The sequence below is a fragment of the Phaethon aethereus genome (genome assembly GCF_964289735.1).
Source record: "Phaethon aethereus genome assembly, chromosome: 3".
Classification (NCBI taxonomy): Eukaryota; Metazoa; Chordata; class Aves; order Phaethontiformes; family Phaethontidae; genus Phaethon; species Phaethon aethereus.
In genome coordinates this window covers 87639019-87656806 of record NC_138576.1, presented here as the reverse complement: position 1 = coordinate 87656806, position 17788 = coordinate 87639019, and the positions used below count along the sequence as shown (strand labels likewise).

The 17788-nt window shown below is 36.8% G+C and overlaps 1 protein-coding gene across 13 annotated transcripts in view; it reads left to right on the top strand.

Annotated features, from left to right (window-relative positions):
• RGS7 (regulator of G protein signaling 7) overlaps window positions 1-17788 on the top strand; it is a gene marked incomplete at both ends in the record, with an annotated part of 259392 nt that overhangs the window by 189222 nt on the left and 52382 nt on the right. For all 13 annotated transcript variants that reach the window (XM_081997367.1, XM_081997372.1, XM_081997366.1 and 10 more), the window contains 3 exons: window positions 6944-7008; window positions 8898-8974; window positions 9118-9199. In XM_081997367.1, the coding sequence (XP_081853493.1) occupies window positions 6944-7008; window positions 8898-8974; window positions 9118-9199 (224 nt within the window). The remainder of the gene's footprint in view (window positions 1-6943; window positions 7009-8897; window positions 8975-9117; window positions 9200-17788) is intronic.

The following is a 17788-nucleotide window of genomic DNA, read 5'->3' as shown; positions in this document are numbered from 1 at the left end:
CAATTTATGTTTGAGAAATATTAAGCCCTATTGCATACCTGAAGTCTGCTGGAAAACTGCATGTGCTCAGCCTCTCTGGAAATCAATCCTTAAATATTATTCAGTAGCTTGGGGCAAAACTGGTAGCAGAGTAACATTTTCTTTGATATAAATTTTCAGATACCAATAAAAATCTATTTGTTAAAATTTATGCCGTGAGAATGAGGACAAATTTACCAATACAGTGTAAATAGTTTCTGAAGAGCTCTGCAGTTCTATAATCTTGAATCTCAATGCCCAGTTCCCATTTTTTCGATTGCCAGTGTCAGCCAGAGTACGTCAGCAGTGACTCCTGCAAGCAATCCTCTTAGGTCCTTAAAAAAGACCTGTCTCAAAGTGTCTCAAACCTTGCTGGATTTCTGGATGTCGTAAGAAAGAGACTCTTTCCATCAGACTCAAGTGATGTACTAAATCGTTGCTAAGACTAGGTTGTAGCTCCTTAAGTGCATGACTTTGCTTTGAGAAACTACATATACAGAATATATTGACAAAGATCTTGGTGGCAGGACTAAGTGAGGAGTACAGTCTATCAAGGAGAATAATCCCTCAAGAAAATGTGTCTGGGGCGGGTGCTTGCTATGCATAAAATTTAATCTGGGCAAAACTGAATCAAATGAACTTTAGGAAAGAGACTTGCTTTAGCAGAAAGATGGAAGAGGTGACCTACAGGATTTTTTCCACTCTGAATTTGTATCCTATTATATTTCTCTGCAGAGCTACATAATTCAGGCATTAAGAGCTATGTCATATAAATGATGAAAAGAAAGTCTCACTTCAAAAAGCGTGTTCTGAATTTTGTCTTGATCCTTGCTAATTCTGATACTGACAAAACCACCGCAGCGAGGGCTCTGTAAGCAGGAGGCATTTCCTGAAAATGCCTTCCAGTCAGCTCACCACTTCAAAGTTTTGTACTTACCTGACTTTTTCTTTCCATTAATGTGTCACTTATTTCCATAATATGTGGTACATGGAAAATATATTTGGACAATGCATTTGTATGCATGCATATTAACTGACCAAAGTACATGTTTTCTGCAGGATTATTTTAAAAGCATTACTTCAAAAACATTGATAATCTGCATCTAGGTCCCCTATTAATAGAGATAAAATTTCTTATCAGCCTAATTTCTGAGATTTCTAAACACAACTGATAATTTTCAGAATGGCTTTCAAATTACCCTGTTGAGTAAATGAAATAGGTTTGTCTGTTTCATTATCAATATGGAAATTAGAGCTTTCAGACCATGAAGGAAACAGTGAAAATTTTTTCTCTAGTCATGCACTGTCTTGCCATGGATAGCCCTAAGTGATTTCTATGCAAAATCAGTGTATTTGGATTTGTTGCACCTCCTCTTCTTAGAAGCTTTTTGGCAAGTGCATTTGAGTCCCCTTTAATCTGAGAGCCTTAAGAGGAGGTAGAAAGCTTTTTTTTTGTGCCAAAACAGGGTGTTAAGTTCTTTAATGCAAATTGAAAGCATTATGATTACCTCAAGAAGTATGAAATAATTCAATGGGTGCAATTTTAAATCAGATTGACAACAATATATTCTTTACCTGATCCTATAGGTTATGCAGCTTGGGTGACCTCTCTTCCCTGCCTCTTTTTGTCACCCTGCAGGACTTTCCCAGGCTAACATCATTTGAGGACTTTTGTGTGTTGAAGATGAATTTGCTTTCTAATTCTTGAGCTCTCTGCTAGTTTGAAATTTGGTTTTTTTTCTTGCCCTTGCTTTATGTAAGGAAGTCCTCTACCCATCTAAATCTGTAATCAAATTGTATTTCTTAAAGGTTATAGTGATAGTGTGATCAAAGGGTAAAAAGTAGAGAAAGGGAGCAGTGTTTCAGAAGTTATGTTTTTGACCATTTGACAATTTAGTGCATGTAAGCTATCATGGTCTTCCTTCTAACTTAATGTTATTAACATTTACTAAAGAGTGTAGTTTTTATAGATACACAGAGGCTGACTGATGACCCATTTGTCCACCTAGAAGTTGTCATTTTTTTTTAAGACTAAATGAAACTCAACAACTGTTGCAGAGAACAAAAGTTATTTTTCTATTGAGTAAAAGCAGAGGTGACCTAAAGATGCTACAAATAGCCCTAGAAATCCCCGTGTTTAAATAAGATAGTTGATTTCATTTTCTCCATCCTGCAGTCACATTCTGTGCCAATTGTCCTGTAATTCTCCATCTGACACAGGCACTCGCATATGGAGGGAGAATTTGTCTGCCCCTGGGGGACTTTGAAACCCTTAGACCTTGCAGTACCTTCTATTTGTTTTGCTCTTTAAATACTGACTAGGCATGTACACACTGACTCTGAAAACATAATTTTGACTCACAGAGAGTATAAATGTAATCTGGCCTCAGTGGAGATAATGAGCGCTCACTGAAAGTTACACCCACCATCTGGGGCTGAATCAAGCTGTAACATCACTGGCACTGGGACAATTATGTAAGGAGTTTAAGTTTGTGTACATGGTGGTGAATGTGTAGGTGGAATTATCCATGGTCTTCAGAGGCCCAATTCTACTTCCATTGACTTTAGCTGAGGCTTTTTCTCTGCTGTGGTGAGAGGGAAGATTTAGCCCCTGTTAAGCAGCAAGCTTGAATTCACCAGTTTAAGTTTTGAGTGAAAGCTCTGTTTTTTCTCAGTAAGTGTGTATAATATAATGTGTACTCAGTCCAGTTTCTTGATTCTAAAGTGAAACCTGTCATTATCACTACGATCTTATTTAAAGAAAAAAAATATGTAGAGGTTTCTTAGGAGCTTTCGAGTACATGTAAACAGCCAAGAATAGGAAACAAAGGTAGCTAACCATGAAAATGGGTTATTTTGGGTGCAACAGTTTAGAAACTTGCAAGAGGGAAAACCCAGACACCCTCTTCATGCAACTCTTGCTAGAACACTTTGCAATCTCACTTAAAGGTCTCATGTTGCCCACATGTTGTGAATGCCTGAACAGAATTTTCAAGGGCGAGTATTTGCTGCATAGCTACCAAGGTGTGTTTTAGTACTGGTTTGTCATTCAAATGCCCATTTATAAACATCACTGACCATCTTTCACTATGAAATGTTGTGTATTAATATTGCCTTTAAAATTATTGGCAAATCTGTTTTCTCATGATAGTCACTTCTAAAGCACAAGCTATAGCATCTAATATATAATTCACTTTAGTGGAGGCAATAATATATAATTCACTTTAGTGGAGGCAATTATGTTGATTGCAAAACCATCAGAATATACTAGCTCTAAAAATAAGAGTGTATGTAGCAGTACATATTTAGCAAATTGAGGTTATTAATCAGACCCTGTTCCTTGCATATCATTCATCCATATGTTAAGCATTTTTCAGCACCCTTGTCAGGGAGCAGCAAGAGCGGGTAGCTCTGCAAGGGAAGGTGAACAAGAACTGAGGGTGGCAACAGTGCAAGCAGGAGCAATGTCCTCACCGACAAAGTCTCAAGTCACCAGGAGGGTCCAAGGTTCAAGCCAGGAAGCCAGGGCAGCATTACGGGGCTGTTAGTTAGAGGCATAACTACAACATAGCTCAAGCCATGGCCAAGGGAAGTAGCAGGGCTTAAGCACAGCTCCTGAGCACAGGGGCCTCGGTGAAGACCCTGGGTGGGCTGCTCAGGGCAATTACAGTTCCTTGGTGTACCGAGGGCCCTGACCAGGACCTCTGGAGGGTAAATAAATAGAGAACTATGTAGAGAAATTGAAGGGCTTTTAGTTGGAGACCCTTCCTGCAGATTGTACTTATGTATGAATCTGTAAAAACACTGACAACTCATACAAACCATGGATTAGAAAAGCAGACACTGACATTCTCTGAAATGCTGAGGTCTCATGACACTGCTTTGAGAGGGAAACTGACTGACATCTTCCCCAGACGCTCAAGGTCAGGCTACCGGACACATGCAGTTAACTTCACATGTTTTGGTGCAGAAAAGGAGTGGTACCTGTGAATGGCAGGAGTATCTGTATTTCAGATCTCATTGCTCTAAAAGTCAGAAGAGCAAAACCTCAAAACCTCATGTCTCTGTGTCTTCAAATGTTCTGGCTGAAAATGAGAGTGATTTTCACATTCTTCTTGCTTTCCAATGGGCTAGTGAATTTTGTTACAGACAAGCCAAAGAATATGATAATGAGAGTGTGAACTGATGAACTCAAACTCCTGAGCTGCTGCCAGCTTCTCGTGTGACTACAAGTAGCTCGTAAATAGATCCTCAAACATGCACTTCTATAATAAGGATGTAATTGTTAGCACATAGCAAAGGCAGTAAATTCAGTCAAAGAGTGGGAGTGTCCTTCAGGACTATTTTCTTCTACATAGTGCATACGTCATATTTCCCAAATAACTAAATCCTACTTGGGCATATTCTGCCTTATCCACACTGGCACACAGAAACTGTTCTGACATAAAGAATCCAAGCCACAGATATTATAACCTTTAGGCTCCTGAAGGGGAGGGGATCTGGATATTCCAGAGAAAAAAAAGTTTGAGGAATGAACATGATTTTTTAAGTCTTGGCTAAGATATGCTCATAATGAAAAACAAACATTCTTATATGGACTATTTGCTACAGAGTTGGAGCAAAAAGGGTCATTAAAAGAACCCTGCAGGGAAAATACTGCAGTGCAGTTGCTCAGTGAAGTTTTCTTAGATGTGATATTAGATTAATAGTGTGGCAAGCTAATTCCTCTCTCCTGCACCTGGTCACCTGGTGGTTGTTTTGTCAGTGTTGAGAACTTCGTGATCTGAAGATGCTTTTTTGCTAAAACCTATCCTGACAGAAAGATGGACAGTCAGCCACCTCTGCAGCAACGATTTTTCTTGGAGGTAGCAGGACGTGCTAATCTCAAAATATACCCACAATTGAACTCATGGAAGTGCTAAACTAACTAAAGGTGCCTACACAGGGACCATGAGAATATGGTTTACAAGGGCTTAATCAAGTGCAGAGATCAGGGAGTTTGTTTTGTTGCTGTTCAAATGGTGTTACACTGGTTGGACTAGACAAAAATTGACTCCTGGAATTCTCAGAACTGTCTACACATTTCTATTAAATATGTATTTTATTGCTAATATTTTCAAGGTGTTTAGGGATTTTTTTCTTCTTCTTCAATTAAATAACCAATTTTGAAGAGGAAAATGCTTCACTGTACAAGGAGCAAAATGACAAAGACCTTCTCTCACCTCAATATTGTCTTACCAGTGTACTGATTGTGGACGCAATCTAGGTACAAAGTGTCTAGAATTCATCCCCTCATCTTTTTGTGACATTTCAGCATACATGCCAATGCATTAGTGTTAAGTGTATACTAGTATTAAAATGCATGGAAACTGAGGCTATAGAAACTGTTTGTCTGCTGTACTTGGTGTGTGACACGATTTGTAGATTTTGTAGACACAGAAATAGTTTTGAAACCAGAAGAGATATTGTAGTGCAGGGAATAGAGAAAGAGACCATGGCTTCTTATGGGAGTGGAAAGTGAAAAAGTATAAAAGAAAATAGACCAGATAACACCTACAAAATGGGGTGCAGGGGAGAGAGATGCTGCATTAAAATATAACTTAATTTTATGGCAAGTAACACCTGTAACTGCAGCTGGAGTTATTAGAAGTGCTTGTCATCAGTTCCACAGAAATAGTATCCACTGGAGTGGGTTTGCATGCATCTGCAGGTGACTTGTCAGAAATAAATGTTTCCATGGAATTGGTCTGACTACCTTAAAAACCAAAGCTATATACAAGATGAGCACTTCTTTCTTCCTAGTGACTGCAAGAGTTAGGTTCCTTATTTGAAGTTACTCCTCTTTGCTCCTGTAGTGGACAAGCTGGCAGTCGGGAAGCAGGAACATTCCTAACCACAACCAGTAAATACAGGTTCTTTTTGCTAATTATAGAGACCACAGATAAGTTAAGGTTTTCTTACACATGAGAAGGTGCTCTGAAGTCATGAAGTGGGTAAATATTGCACAATAAGGAATTGTACTGCACTCACTGTCTTACTGGTGGGAGAAGCTGTACAATATTCAGAGTTGATGTGAAGTATTAGTTGCTAAATAAAGTCTATTAGAAATGTACTTATTTCAAGGGCAATGGAGCACATAAGGAATTCAGGAACAAGCAACATGAAGCAAACCACTGTGCTGTTTATGTAGTGTTAAGTTTCATTTTCATCCCTGCATCTTTTCAGTATTTAGCTGTCAGTATTCCATTTTATAAGATTCTGCTCTGTCTGGATGAGGTGGAGGCAGAACAGCTCTGCTGAAGGATTTGGGATCTAGAAAATCAATGAATGAATATTTTTTCTCATTATGTCTAATACATGATACATTTTATTCATTTTTTGGTCACACATTATTTTCTGTTTTAAATATTGGATATAGCAAACTAATCTGTATGAAACTTGAATTTTATCTGGAATTAATTTTTAGCTAAAATTTTCTAAGGTTGAAATTTAGTGGTTTCTAAATATAAAGTAAAAAATACTAAAACCATGTATACACATTCTTAAAAAAGTATTTGACTAATATAGCAGCACCTCCTGATAAAACTCTTACACATTATGTTATACACACATAGTTTAAAAATTTTTTTTGCCATTTTTCCTTTAATGTGTTAGTTCCCTGGCCATTAAACAACCTCACCCCAAGTATCTCCTGCATTTTGTATATGACGCCTGTTGCATAAAGCAGATTTTATAATTATTTAATGAATCTCTGTATCTGACCTATCATTTTAGTTATAATACTGGTAGCATTGATCCCATATTTAAAGCTTTTTAGAATAAAGGGAGAAATCAAAACAAAAAAAGTTAGAGATGAAGCCTCTAGATTTCTGGTCTTCTGTTTGTGGGATAGTAGCAAATTCTGTGTTATTTTATTCTGTTCCAGCTGTTTACCTCTGCAAGCGGACAATGCAAAACAAAGCAAGGCTCGAGCTAGCAGACTATGAAGCTGTAAGTACCTGGGGAAAAGTAAATTTCTCTGCTGGGCCTAATGAGCATGTGAAATAATGTTAAGCATGAGAACTATAAGCATTATGTGTGAAAATTTATTTATTATCCACTTTTGCGGATAATAAGTTACCCACTTTTGCCAGCATGTGGGTTTGACAGTGCTCAGTAGTCATAAATGCTGTTTGAGACACTGTAGTGAAGTTTAGCTGGGAAAGTTGAGATTTTGGTGCACATATAATCTTAGTCTGCTCAGATCACCATGCCAGGATTAAAAAGAACTGTTCACAAATCCCTGATACACCATGGGTGTTTGAAAGAAATTGTACTCTACACTGTGTAAGGTTTGAATGAAGGATCTCTGAAACATTTTCAAAAGCACTTGGTAGCTGTAGAGATAGAAATCTCACTCTTTAAAGTGATGCTGGCACTCAAGCCCTTGTCCCTTCAGTTAGACAAAGAGGCAAAGAGGGTAAGACTAGAGGCAATTCCCACTCCCTGAAAGTTGAGTTGTGCCCCAGGCAAGGTAAGAAAATTGGGGCCAGGAAGAGCTGGGAAAAAAAGGGAGTTTTATTAGCTGATGAGGATGGCTCTTGCTAAGGAGAGAGATGTCTTGAACTTCATCCCTATCTGCCCAAAAGTTCCTGAATTTTTCATGAAAATGTCAACACTAAATTCATGAACAGCCCTGGCTCTGTGCTGAAAGCTGTCCAGCTGTGCTACTGTGACAGGACAGCAGGATAGTCAGCCAGGCCTCTCAACATGCCAAATACTCCAGCCGCAGCACCATGCTGACACACTTTAGTTCTTCTTCTGGCACAAGCTTGCTTTTCAGTGTACTGCACTGTGGGGTATGCATAATTTTATACTTACATGCCTTAGAAAATTCACCTCCAGTATACTATCCATGAGAGCCTTTACTGGTATTGACAAGATCTCTAGAAAGTCTCCTCTTCACTCTCTGCAGTCTTTATTTTCAGTAAGTATGTCACAGAGACACATTTGCAGTGCATAGAAATACAGTTAAAGCAACACTTTTTGTTAGGAAGCTTACAGACAATTTTTCACTTAGTCTCAGAGAAAGCAGTGCATGAAGGTAACCGGGGTCTTTTTGGACGAAGGTAAGAATCTCAGACTTCTCCATGTTAACAGACTGCATACTGCTGCTATTTAAGCTGGGGGGAGATTGGAAAAGCTCTGTTACAGGCAGTGAAGCTGTTCCAGCATCACCGGAGCAAAGAATTTTGCTAAGATTTTACAAATCTTCTTGCTGTTATTATTGGTAGGCTGTAGGATATATACATTTCCTGTATAGTAGTAAAGAACTATAGTCTGCATTTTTTTTAAATGGGGATAGCTGTGGGAGTCTTGGAAGATTCCTATACTACCAAAGTATAGATAGCTTCTTATTAGTGTATTGTAAATAAATTGATAGGCAGCCAGCCTTGTTCAACGTAAAGCGTTTCTGTAGATGACCGATGGGAATTGTCATGTGGATCATCCAGTATGGCAAGTACTGCTGTTATCTTTAACTATTAGGTACTTTCAAAACAATAATGTTTCTTTGTATTATTACAAAATTACTCAGCCAGCATCCAGTATATAGGAATACTTCAGAAATCCCATGTTCTGCTGAACGTTGCATCCACCCTTGTCATCAGTTTCAAAACTAAAATAGTCAGGGCATTCAAAAGTAGATTTAGTACTCCATTCCATTTGGTGTCAAGCAAAGACTTTATATTGGATAAGTAAGGTACATTTACACTGGCACAGATATCATGACTTGTATTGCATCTTGAGGGGAGTGAGGTGAGGAGGGAAAGATAAGCTAAAAGCTATTAAATGGTAAATAACTTACAACCTAACCCACTAATATTGTGATGTATTTTCAGGAGAGTTTGGCCAGGCTACAGCGAGCATTTGCTCGGAAGTGGGAGTTTATTTTTATGCAAGCTGAAGCACAAGCAAAGTAAGTTCCTCTGAAGATGAGGAGTTTTGGTTTTGCATGTTTTTGAAGGGAGAAGGGGAGTAAAAAGTAATTGGACACTTCTTACATTTAAAATTTTATTGGCGTTAAAACTGTTTCTTTTAAATATCCTATAACATTCACAGAGTCGACAAGAAGAGAGACAAGATAGAGAGGAAGATTCTTGACAGCCAGGAGCGAGCGTTCTGGGACGTGCACCGGCCGGTGGTGAGTGCTGGTGGTGCTGCTCTGCCTGCGAGCGCGGACACTGATAAATGTCAGCCTCTGTGGAGCACTGGGGTAGCCTGGGAACAAATTAAAGGGTTATAGGGATGGAGGTTGGAGCCTGCCTCCCTTTTTGGCGGGATCTATAGTTCTTATCATTCAACTATTGAAGAATGCAGGTGTGTGTGTACACTCAGTTTGGGGTTTTCAGTGAATAGATCTGTTGTGTCTGATTTCTTGACTCAGAAGATACCTGTTTTGGACTATTACTATCACAAAGATTTCCCAAGGTATGAGTCACACAAGCAAAATTATCAGTGTAGCTAAAAATACTTTTAAATAAATCTGACTTTTTTTTCAATCTTCTTTTTTGCTTGCTAAGCCTTTCAAATTCATTCTGGTCACATTTACAAGCTATTTTTAATGTACATAAAGGTTAGATATTGTGAGCTTTGAGTTGTGGGATTCATACACTGTCTAAACAAGATTTGTCCAAGTCCTTTGTCAAAGTCCATCTGAAACAAAATTTCAAAAAAAGATAGGGTCTTACATAATCAACTACCTTTGAAAGCTAAAACTTTGAGAAAGTGTCAAATGTCACAAGACTTCAAATTAAACTGCGAACACTCACTAATCACACTTTTTTTGCTTTACTACAGAATTATAACTGTTTCCCTTACCTAGAGTTGAGCTTTTATTTTCTATGTGCAGAGTTTCGTTTCATTACCAAAGAAACCAAGTATGGACTATATCTTTATATTGGATAAGTAAAGCACAGATATCGTGACTGTGACATTGGGAAAAGATACTTAACTAAAACTAATTGTTCTGGGGAAGTAAAGTTAGATGATGATACCTGTAGAAGAGGTGAATACAGTGAGAAAGTTTCAAATAAAAAATAATAAACTTGGACATGGTCAGCTTGCATTTGTGACTGTGGAATTGAAAGAGTGGTAGAAGAAATGGACTTTAGGTAGAATTTAGAATGTCAGGTAGAGAAAATCATTTGAAGTGAAAGATTCAAACCATAAACATTAGATGCAGGAAGACTGGGACATTATTATCTAGTCAGACAGAAACAATCTGCCATCTGATGTTCATGGGAGCTACATACAGAATAGACACAGAAAGTTTCTGTGGACCTGAGAACTTTGAAAGGGGAGTCAGTTTTTATATTAGCTGCAGAAATGGATCTAAGGGTTTTGAATCTTGGAATGAGATGTTATTTCCAGGTTTCGAAGAGAAGATGAATTGTTGAAATTTCACATTAGGATATAGGCAGACAGTAAGGAGAGAATTAAAAGGACCGGGACAAGAGGAAATTGTATCTGATTAAGAGCTTTCGCTGAACTATGTATAAATCTGCCTGGTCCAGCAGCTGGTTTTAATCTGGCTGTAGACATACCTAGGAGATATCAGGGGCAAAAGAGTGGTTTACAGTCAGCAGTGTAGGCTCCTGACTTTAGGAGACAAATAGAAGAATGGAGAGGTTCATACTTTAGCTAACCAGCTCCTCTCACTAGTTAGTTAAATACTCATTTTGAAAACATTGTTATGAATATACTGTCACTGTAAAAGCCAGAAGCTTCTGTTAAAAATAATAAAAAGTAAAAGAGGAACAGACTGAAAAGTGGAAGGTGATGCTAGAGCTAATTACAATTTCTAATGGTTTTATGGCTTTTCAAGCCCTGCAAAAAGCCACCAAAAACTCACAGAAGTGTTGCTGCAACTCTGGAGAGCTAATTTTGGAAAATTAGGTAATGTTTGGATAAGAATCTGGGGTAATGCTTATGCTTATTTACAGTGTTTTCATCTTTTCCTAAAAATTCAGAGGCTAGGGACAGTGACAGTATTATTCAAAATCCACCCCACTTTAATTTTTTTTACTGAAAATTAATTTTGAGAACCAAATATTTCATTATTTTCTTTTTTTTGTTTAGGTGAGTAAATAAATATTTTTCAGGGTTTTTTTGCAGGTATATTGGTCCCTAGCTGCTTTATTTCTTACTTACCTCGCTACAGTGCTTGTACAGAACCTTTACATACAGAATACAATCTATGAATATTACATCTGCAATTTATTTCAAAAAAGAGATACTTTAAGGCGATGAAAGGGATAGGAGGGAAGCAAGCCATCGGCCCAAAAGGACAGTGGAACAGTGCGTTACAGGAATGAGAGACATGAAAAAAGAACAGCTATATGATAGTGAAACCTGGAGAGTGTAGGTACAGAAAAAGAGCATGATTTGGGTGTCAGAAATATCCCTATGACCGATTGGTTTAAAATAAAGGAAATGGACCAAGGTTTGATGTGTAAAGAGCATTTGCTTCAAAACCCTCCTTATTTCATAGGTCCCAAGTGAAAGGCAATCCTGCAGGTGATTACAGAGGCCCTAGAAGATTTATGCCATAGTCCGAGAGACAGACAAATGCTTGAAAATAATCATGGCTATTACTCTTGATCAGCTGGCTGGCTAGTGTCCACAACTTTCTCTTAGGTTTTCAGACAGAGATGATGCTTGGAGATGAACTGGAGAAAGTGGATTTGGAGAGGACTTTTTTCAAATAGTCACCTGTTCCTCAATTTTCTTTTGAGAGGCAGTTAAGAGAACAGTTTTGTTATCTCACTGATCAGTTTCCATTCCAATATTTATTTAATTGCGGTTTCACTCTGTATTTAATTTTTTATTTTGGTGTGTATTTTAGTGTAATGTGGAGCATAGTCTCGGTCATTTCTATAAATTCCACTTGCTACTTTATGTAGAAAGATTTTGGCTTGCAACTAGAAAGAGCATGTCTGTTCTTCAACTGTAGGTACTGCAGCCTGCAGACATTCCTGAACAACATTTAATCTTACTGGTTCAGATACCAATCATAGTAAAACCACAGAAAAGTGTCTCAGAGTGAGCTGTATAAACTGCCCTGAGGTCCTGAGCAGCAGACTTAGGATAAAGTCCATGCAATTATTTCTAACGTATAGCCAGTACCTAACATAGGTATGAGATTAATATTATTCATATATAGTGATGCATTTCTCTCTTTGATGGCAGAGTAAATGTATATTAAAAGCCTTCCTTTTTTTTCCACCTGCCTAGAAAATGTATAATTTTAATAATTTTGAAACTTCTAATGATAACAGACTATGGAACTGAGCAAAAATTGGATAAGAAGATTAGGGTGTTAGTCAAAAAGCAGTAATAAATCAAGGTAAATTGGGGAAGTCAGTTCCTTCCAGGCAAAAGAAATTAAGCAGCTGCTTTTGTTTGAAAAGAAATGTCATGCTCCCGACTAAAGTCTTCATAAAAGAAGTCATAGCTTTCCTAAATTATCTCTGTTTAAAACTCATAACCTTACTCTTGTTAAAAAGGGAGAAACAGGTACTAAAACAGTAAATCCCCTGAAACATTATCAAACCCACATTAAATACAGTAGGAGCAGAGTAGCTGCGGTTTGCTGTAAAATTAACTCTTTTAGGTAGCAAGAAACAACAGCTGATGTCTTGCTGATACAAACAATTCACTTTTCTTCCTGAGTTACACATTAATGTAATTTAAATGAAATTCATAATAAAGGCCTGTTGGGTACTTGCTGAGATTCAGAAGATTAAGGGGGAAGTATCATTTTCTCCTGAAATTCATCTGTATGCTTCTTAACAGTAATAAGCTTCAAAAAAATTTTTATTTCCCCTAATGCCTCTGACCTTTGTCATCAGTTAGAACATTGGTTGTACTGCGGTCATCTTTAGCAGATTTGTGTGCAGTTGTTTTTAAAATGAACATTGGAAATATGCAACAGCTTTCTAAGATCTGCTAGAAAACTACACTGGTGTATGTCCCTCTCCAAAGTTTAAACTCTGGCTATGGTTTAGTTATACTGTGATTTAATGAAGCATGAAGATGAGTCAAGGTGTGATCCAGTTCTTCCATTTTGCCATTTGTAGCTTCGTTAAAACCAATCCATAGGACTTCTCTTTCCATTGTTACCACTGGTTTGCTGAATGATGGTGATCACTTTGCTCCTTCATGAAAAAATTGAATAGCAAATATTGATAAGGGTTAAACTTGATGATCTTAAAGGTCTTTTCCAACCTAAAGTATTCTATGATTCTACGAAAAACAAAACCAGTATTTGTGTGATTTAATACAGTAAGACAAAGTATCCAGGGTGGGTATGTCTGATAGGGACAGCAGCAATGTTAAGGGAAGTGTGGATTTAAGATAATTCACCGGTGATGTAAAATTCAGAAATATGTATGATTTCTGGATTTGGGTGTTTCATGCCATTTTTTCCTAGTAGCAAACTAGGAAAACAGTAATCTTTAAATTTTTTAAACCTTGTAACACATGCCACACTTTTTGCTTCTCTCTCTATTTAGTTTTCTTATGAGATTCTACCGCCATTAATCTCCTATCTGTTTATATCTAAATCTGTATTTTATATGGTCTGAACATGACCCTCAGCATCTGAGCCAGTAGATAATATTACTGGGTGTCAAGGGTCATGCAGCAGATATTTGCAGTTATTTGTTCTGGGTTTTCTTTTCTTTTCTTTCGTTGCCTTTCTTTTTAATGATTTTTCCATCCTGTCCTTCAAGATCAGCCTCAAAGACTCAGCAAAAGACTGACTTTAACTTGGCAAAGGTGCTGCAGTCCTTCATTTCACACTTTGCGTGCTACAAATCCTAGACTTTTCTGGGCCAGTCACTTGTTTAGCCAGAGAACACTTCTGCCTGCTTTATCATAATATTTTCAGAAAGTTTTTAAACATCTCCAGGAGATGAATGTGAATCATGACATCCAACTTCTCTAGTGTTTTATCTGCATACGATCTTCATGTCGTCTTTTGCACCTCTTTCACTGTATATCCTTTCAAGGGAGTTACCTCTCCAGCAGACAGGGAATGCAGCCAAAGCAGTGACTGTCAGTCTCAGATAATTGCGCTTCTGGTAAAGAAACAAAGCCTTGTACAATGTTTTATTTCCAGAAAATGGTTATAATGTTTATGATCCATACTTGCCTCTGTTTGAGGCAGATCTTTATAAACCTTATAGCTAGCCTGCTAACCAAGATCTTTATGGAAGAATCTGTATTTACATTATTTAGCATTGTTGTTTAGTCTAATACTTGAGTAAGAGTAGGACAGATGGGGAAAAAGAAGCCAGCTTTCTTGCAACAGTGCAACAAACTTAAAGTGCTCAGGTTAAAACTGAGGATTATGAAGAGGTCAGAAGTTGTGACAGAGCTAACTGATGAGGTGGTGGAAGGACACAGGAAAATGAAATGACCTTTTGGTTTTTAGTAAGACCCAGTTCTGGTAGCAATTAGGAAAATCAGCTGAAGAAGTGAGGATAAGGAATTTTTTAAATAAGTGCAACGTTTATACATTGATTTTTGTTTCTGTGTGAATTAAATTTGCTGCTTTAATCCAAAGCATTCTGTCAAGCATCTTATAAATCAAAAGGCAGATAATCAATTTCTAAATGTCACCTATATTGGCCCTTAACATTTTCAGAGACATGAGGTCAGACTTTCCTGTTGTCACTTCTTTTCAAGTGAATAACGTAAATTCTTTTGTATGGAATCTGTAAAACAGCAGTTTCCTGCCTTTTGGTCTGAAAAAATTTGAGAAAGCTATAATGACTTGGAATATTTCGCATAGAAGCAACAAACCAGATAAATGCAACAGGTTTCCTTATGCAACAGTGGTGCAAATACTGGAATCTTCAGAGACACAAAAATGGCATTAATTAACTAAAAGTAATACTACTGAACACTGCTTGAATAAATACAGTGGATCTACTCTCTGTACAATAATTTCTGGTTCTGAAAACCAGTCACTACAAACCTCAGATAGTCTACTGTATATTAAGAGTAATTAGAAATTAAATTAACTTTCAAAAAGAATTAAGCATATAACTTCCATGCAGTAGTATATTCTTTAGTACAGCTTCTAGTTTAGTTTCATATGACTTATCTCAAAAATTATATTTCAACATCCTTTTCATATCTTTTTTGCAAATTTTTTCTCTGACACACAGACCACTAAAAAATTTTTTTTTAAATATGATAAACTCCAGTTCTCTTAGGTTAAAGCCCAGCTTTGCACTAGATCTGTCCTTAAACAAGCAAGTATGTGACACCATGAGAATCCCTGTCAAGATTGAAGAGCTCTATCTCATATGGATTAATTTTATGGTTTGATTTATTAGTATTATATTTCTTGAAAATCTCTCTGTGTTTTTGTTTCTCCTGTTCCAAGCCACTCCTTGGTTTGTATATCCACTGGAATTCCTTGTGTGTTTGATACTACTCAGGGAAAAAATCTGAACTCTGTTTTGAGAAGATAAATAGGTATAAACAGGAAACTGGTACAGCATAGGTTCCTTTTTTTGGAAAGATGCTGAAAATCTTTCAAATTTTAAATGATCCTAAGTTCCATGTTAAGTGAGACTTCCCATCCCTTAGTTTGAAAACCATCTGAGTTTTACCATGCTGCAAACATAATTAAAGTTTGATCAGACTAATTGATCAAATGTTTCTCCTTTGTCTGATGGTCTTTGAACCTCATTTGTCTCGTCCAAACAAGAGAAACAATTCATAGTTAAACTTTTATCCATTAATTGCGCTCCTTGCCATGTTTTGATTAAGTCCACAGCAGACCAACAGTGGAACTACTGCTATTTTGATAGTAGTCAGTGATCTTCAAATAAATCCTTGAATAAAACATGTATTGATTTTACTAATTGGTCCAAATGGCAAGTTTTCTGTCTTCCATGTGGGGCTGTCTATAGTGCTTAAATGCTTATGCCTTTCTCTGCAGTTTATCAAGTCATTATTTCTGCCTCAATATATTTCTAGAGGAAGACACAATCAGGTTTATTGCTCATTCATTTCAGTTTAATAAATAGGTCTGGAACTTTATATTATTTATCTCTGTTCTTTAATGAGTCAAAATGAAATTAGCTAACGAGGATATGTGTAGAGCATTTAAATTCATTCTATGCTGTCTGCATAATTCTCTACTAAAACCTTCAACAGAAGACAACACTTAATCCTAACAAAGCTTTTATTAATTCTTATGAATTAAGACAATCCCTTCCTTTGAAGGAAACAGTTCAATAAGATTTGACATTGAATAATCTGTGGCCTGAAATGCCAGTTCAATGAATGAATAAGAAAAAATGAAAAGTAGCTATATTTACTTAATTAAAAGCCAATAGGTTGTACATCATTATCAGCTGATACAGACAGGTTTTAGCAGTTAAACTGTGTATGACTAATTTGTTTCCATAATACTATTTGACTGTAGATGACCATATTCAGGGATATTTGCAGCATAAAGTCAGATGTTTCACATGTTTTAAAAATAGATTAATATTAAGGAATATAACCAAATCTGAGGCTATTTTGTGCAAGTCCAGTTCCAAGCTATATTAGCTTATTTCAGAGTCACTCTGAATCCATGCATTGTAATTATTTACCCTATCTTGTGTTCTACAAAGATAGCATTTAGCAGCACAACACATCTCTTTTAAAATACATAATGAAAAGTCTGTAGAAATTGGGGAATATATCTAATGCTTTAGTAGAACAAGCAAGTTTTAATAATTTTTCCCTGATTATCTGCCAAATTTATGAGGCACCTGGGAATGAAATCTGAAACATGCTGCTACAGAATTTGCACTTGAGAACAATCTTGGCATTTGCTTCCTAATCATTAAATATGATTTGTAAGTTTTAATTGGCAGGTATAGCTGTGCTTCCCAGATGAGCTAATTTCTAACAGAAGAGAGAGTCCATAGGAAAAAGTAGAAAAATTGTGACCTAATTTTAGAGAAGTTTGGTCTGGAGTTCCAGGGAGGTGAGAACTTGATAGAAGCTGTATACAATGTCATCATCAAGCTTACATACTTATTTCAATCTATAGATGAAATTACCATGGCCATAATAGACTGTAATTCAAATATTTGTCTTTCTGTGTTTTCTTCTTATTAGAAATATAATGCGAGTGGAACCTCCGTAAAAGCACTGTAACTTAACAGCAAGTATCAAGTTGAGCCACACTGCTTGTATGTCAGTCACACAGCTGAATCAAAAAGGCATGTTTCCAAAGAGATAGTTGTGCTAGAAGTAATTGTGCAGAATCTGGGAATATGATGGTGTTAAAAAAAAAAAAAAAGCAAGCATGTTTGACACACATACATACTCTTTGAAATCCAAGTAGAGAGAAGAAAAGTTTTTGCTGATCCCTTCTATTACATGATAGTGTCTTGATACTTTTGTAAAACTTACAGTGCCACTACATATACAGGAAGGAAAAAAACCTACCTGGTATGATCAATTTCAAGTGTGGAACAAAGACTACCTTCAGTAAGTAGCTAGACCCCGCGGTGGAGATACCCACCTAACTTAATTTAGAGTTTGTAGTTATTGGGTTATGCTACATTTGTGATAGATGGGGCCTAAGTTGCAAAATTAAAAAAAAGAAAATGTCCATAAAAATCCTAATAATGAATCTCACCATAATATTTCTCCTCTTTCTTCAGACATCTACTAGTTTACTGGAGATCTTGTGACTAGAGATGTTGTCAAG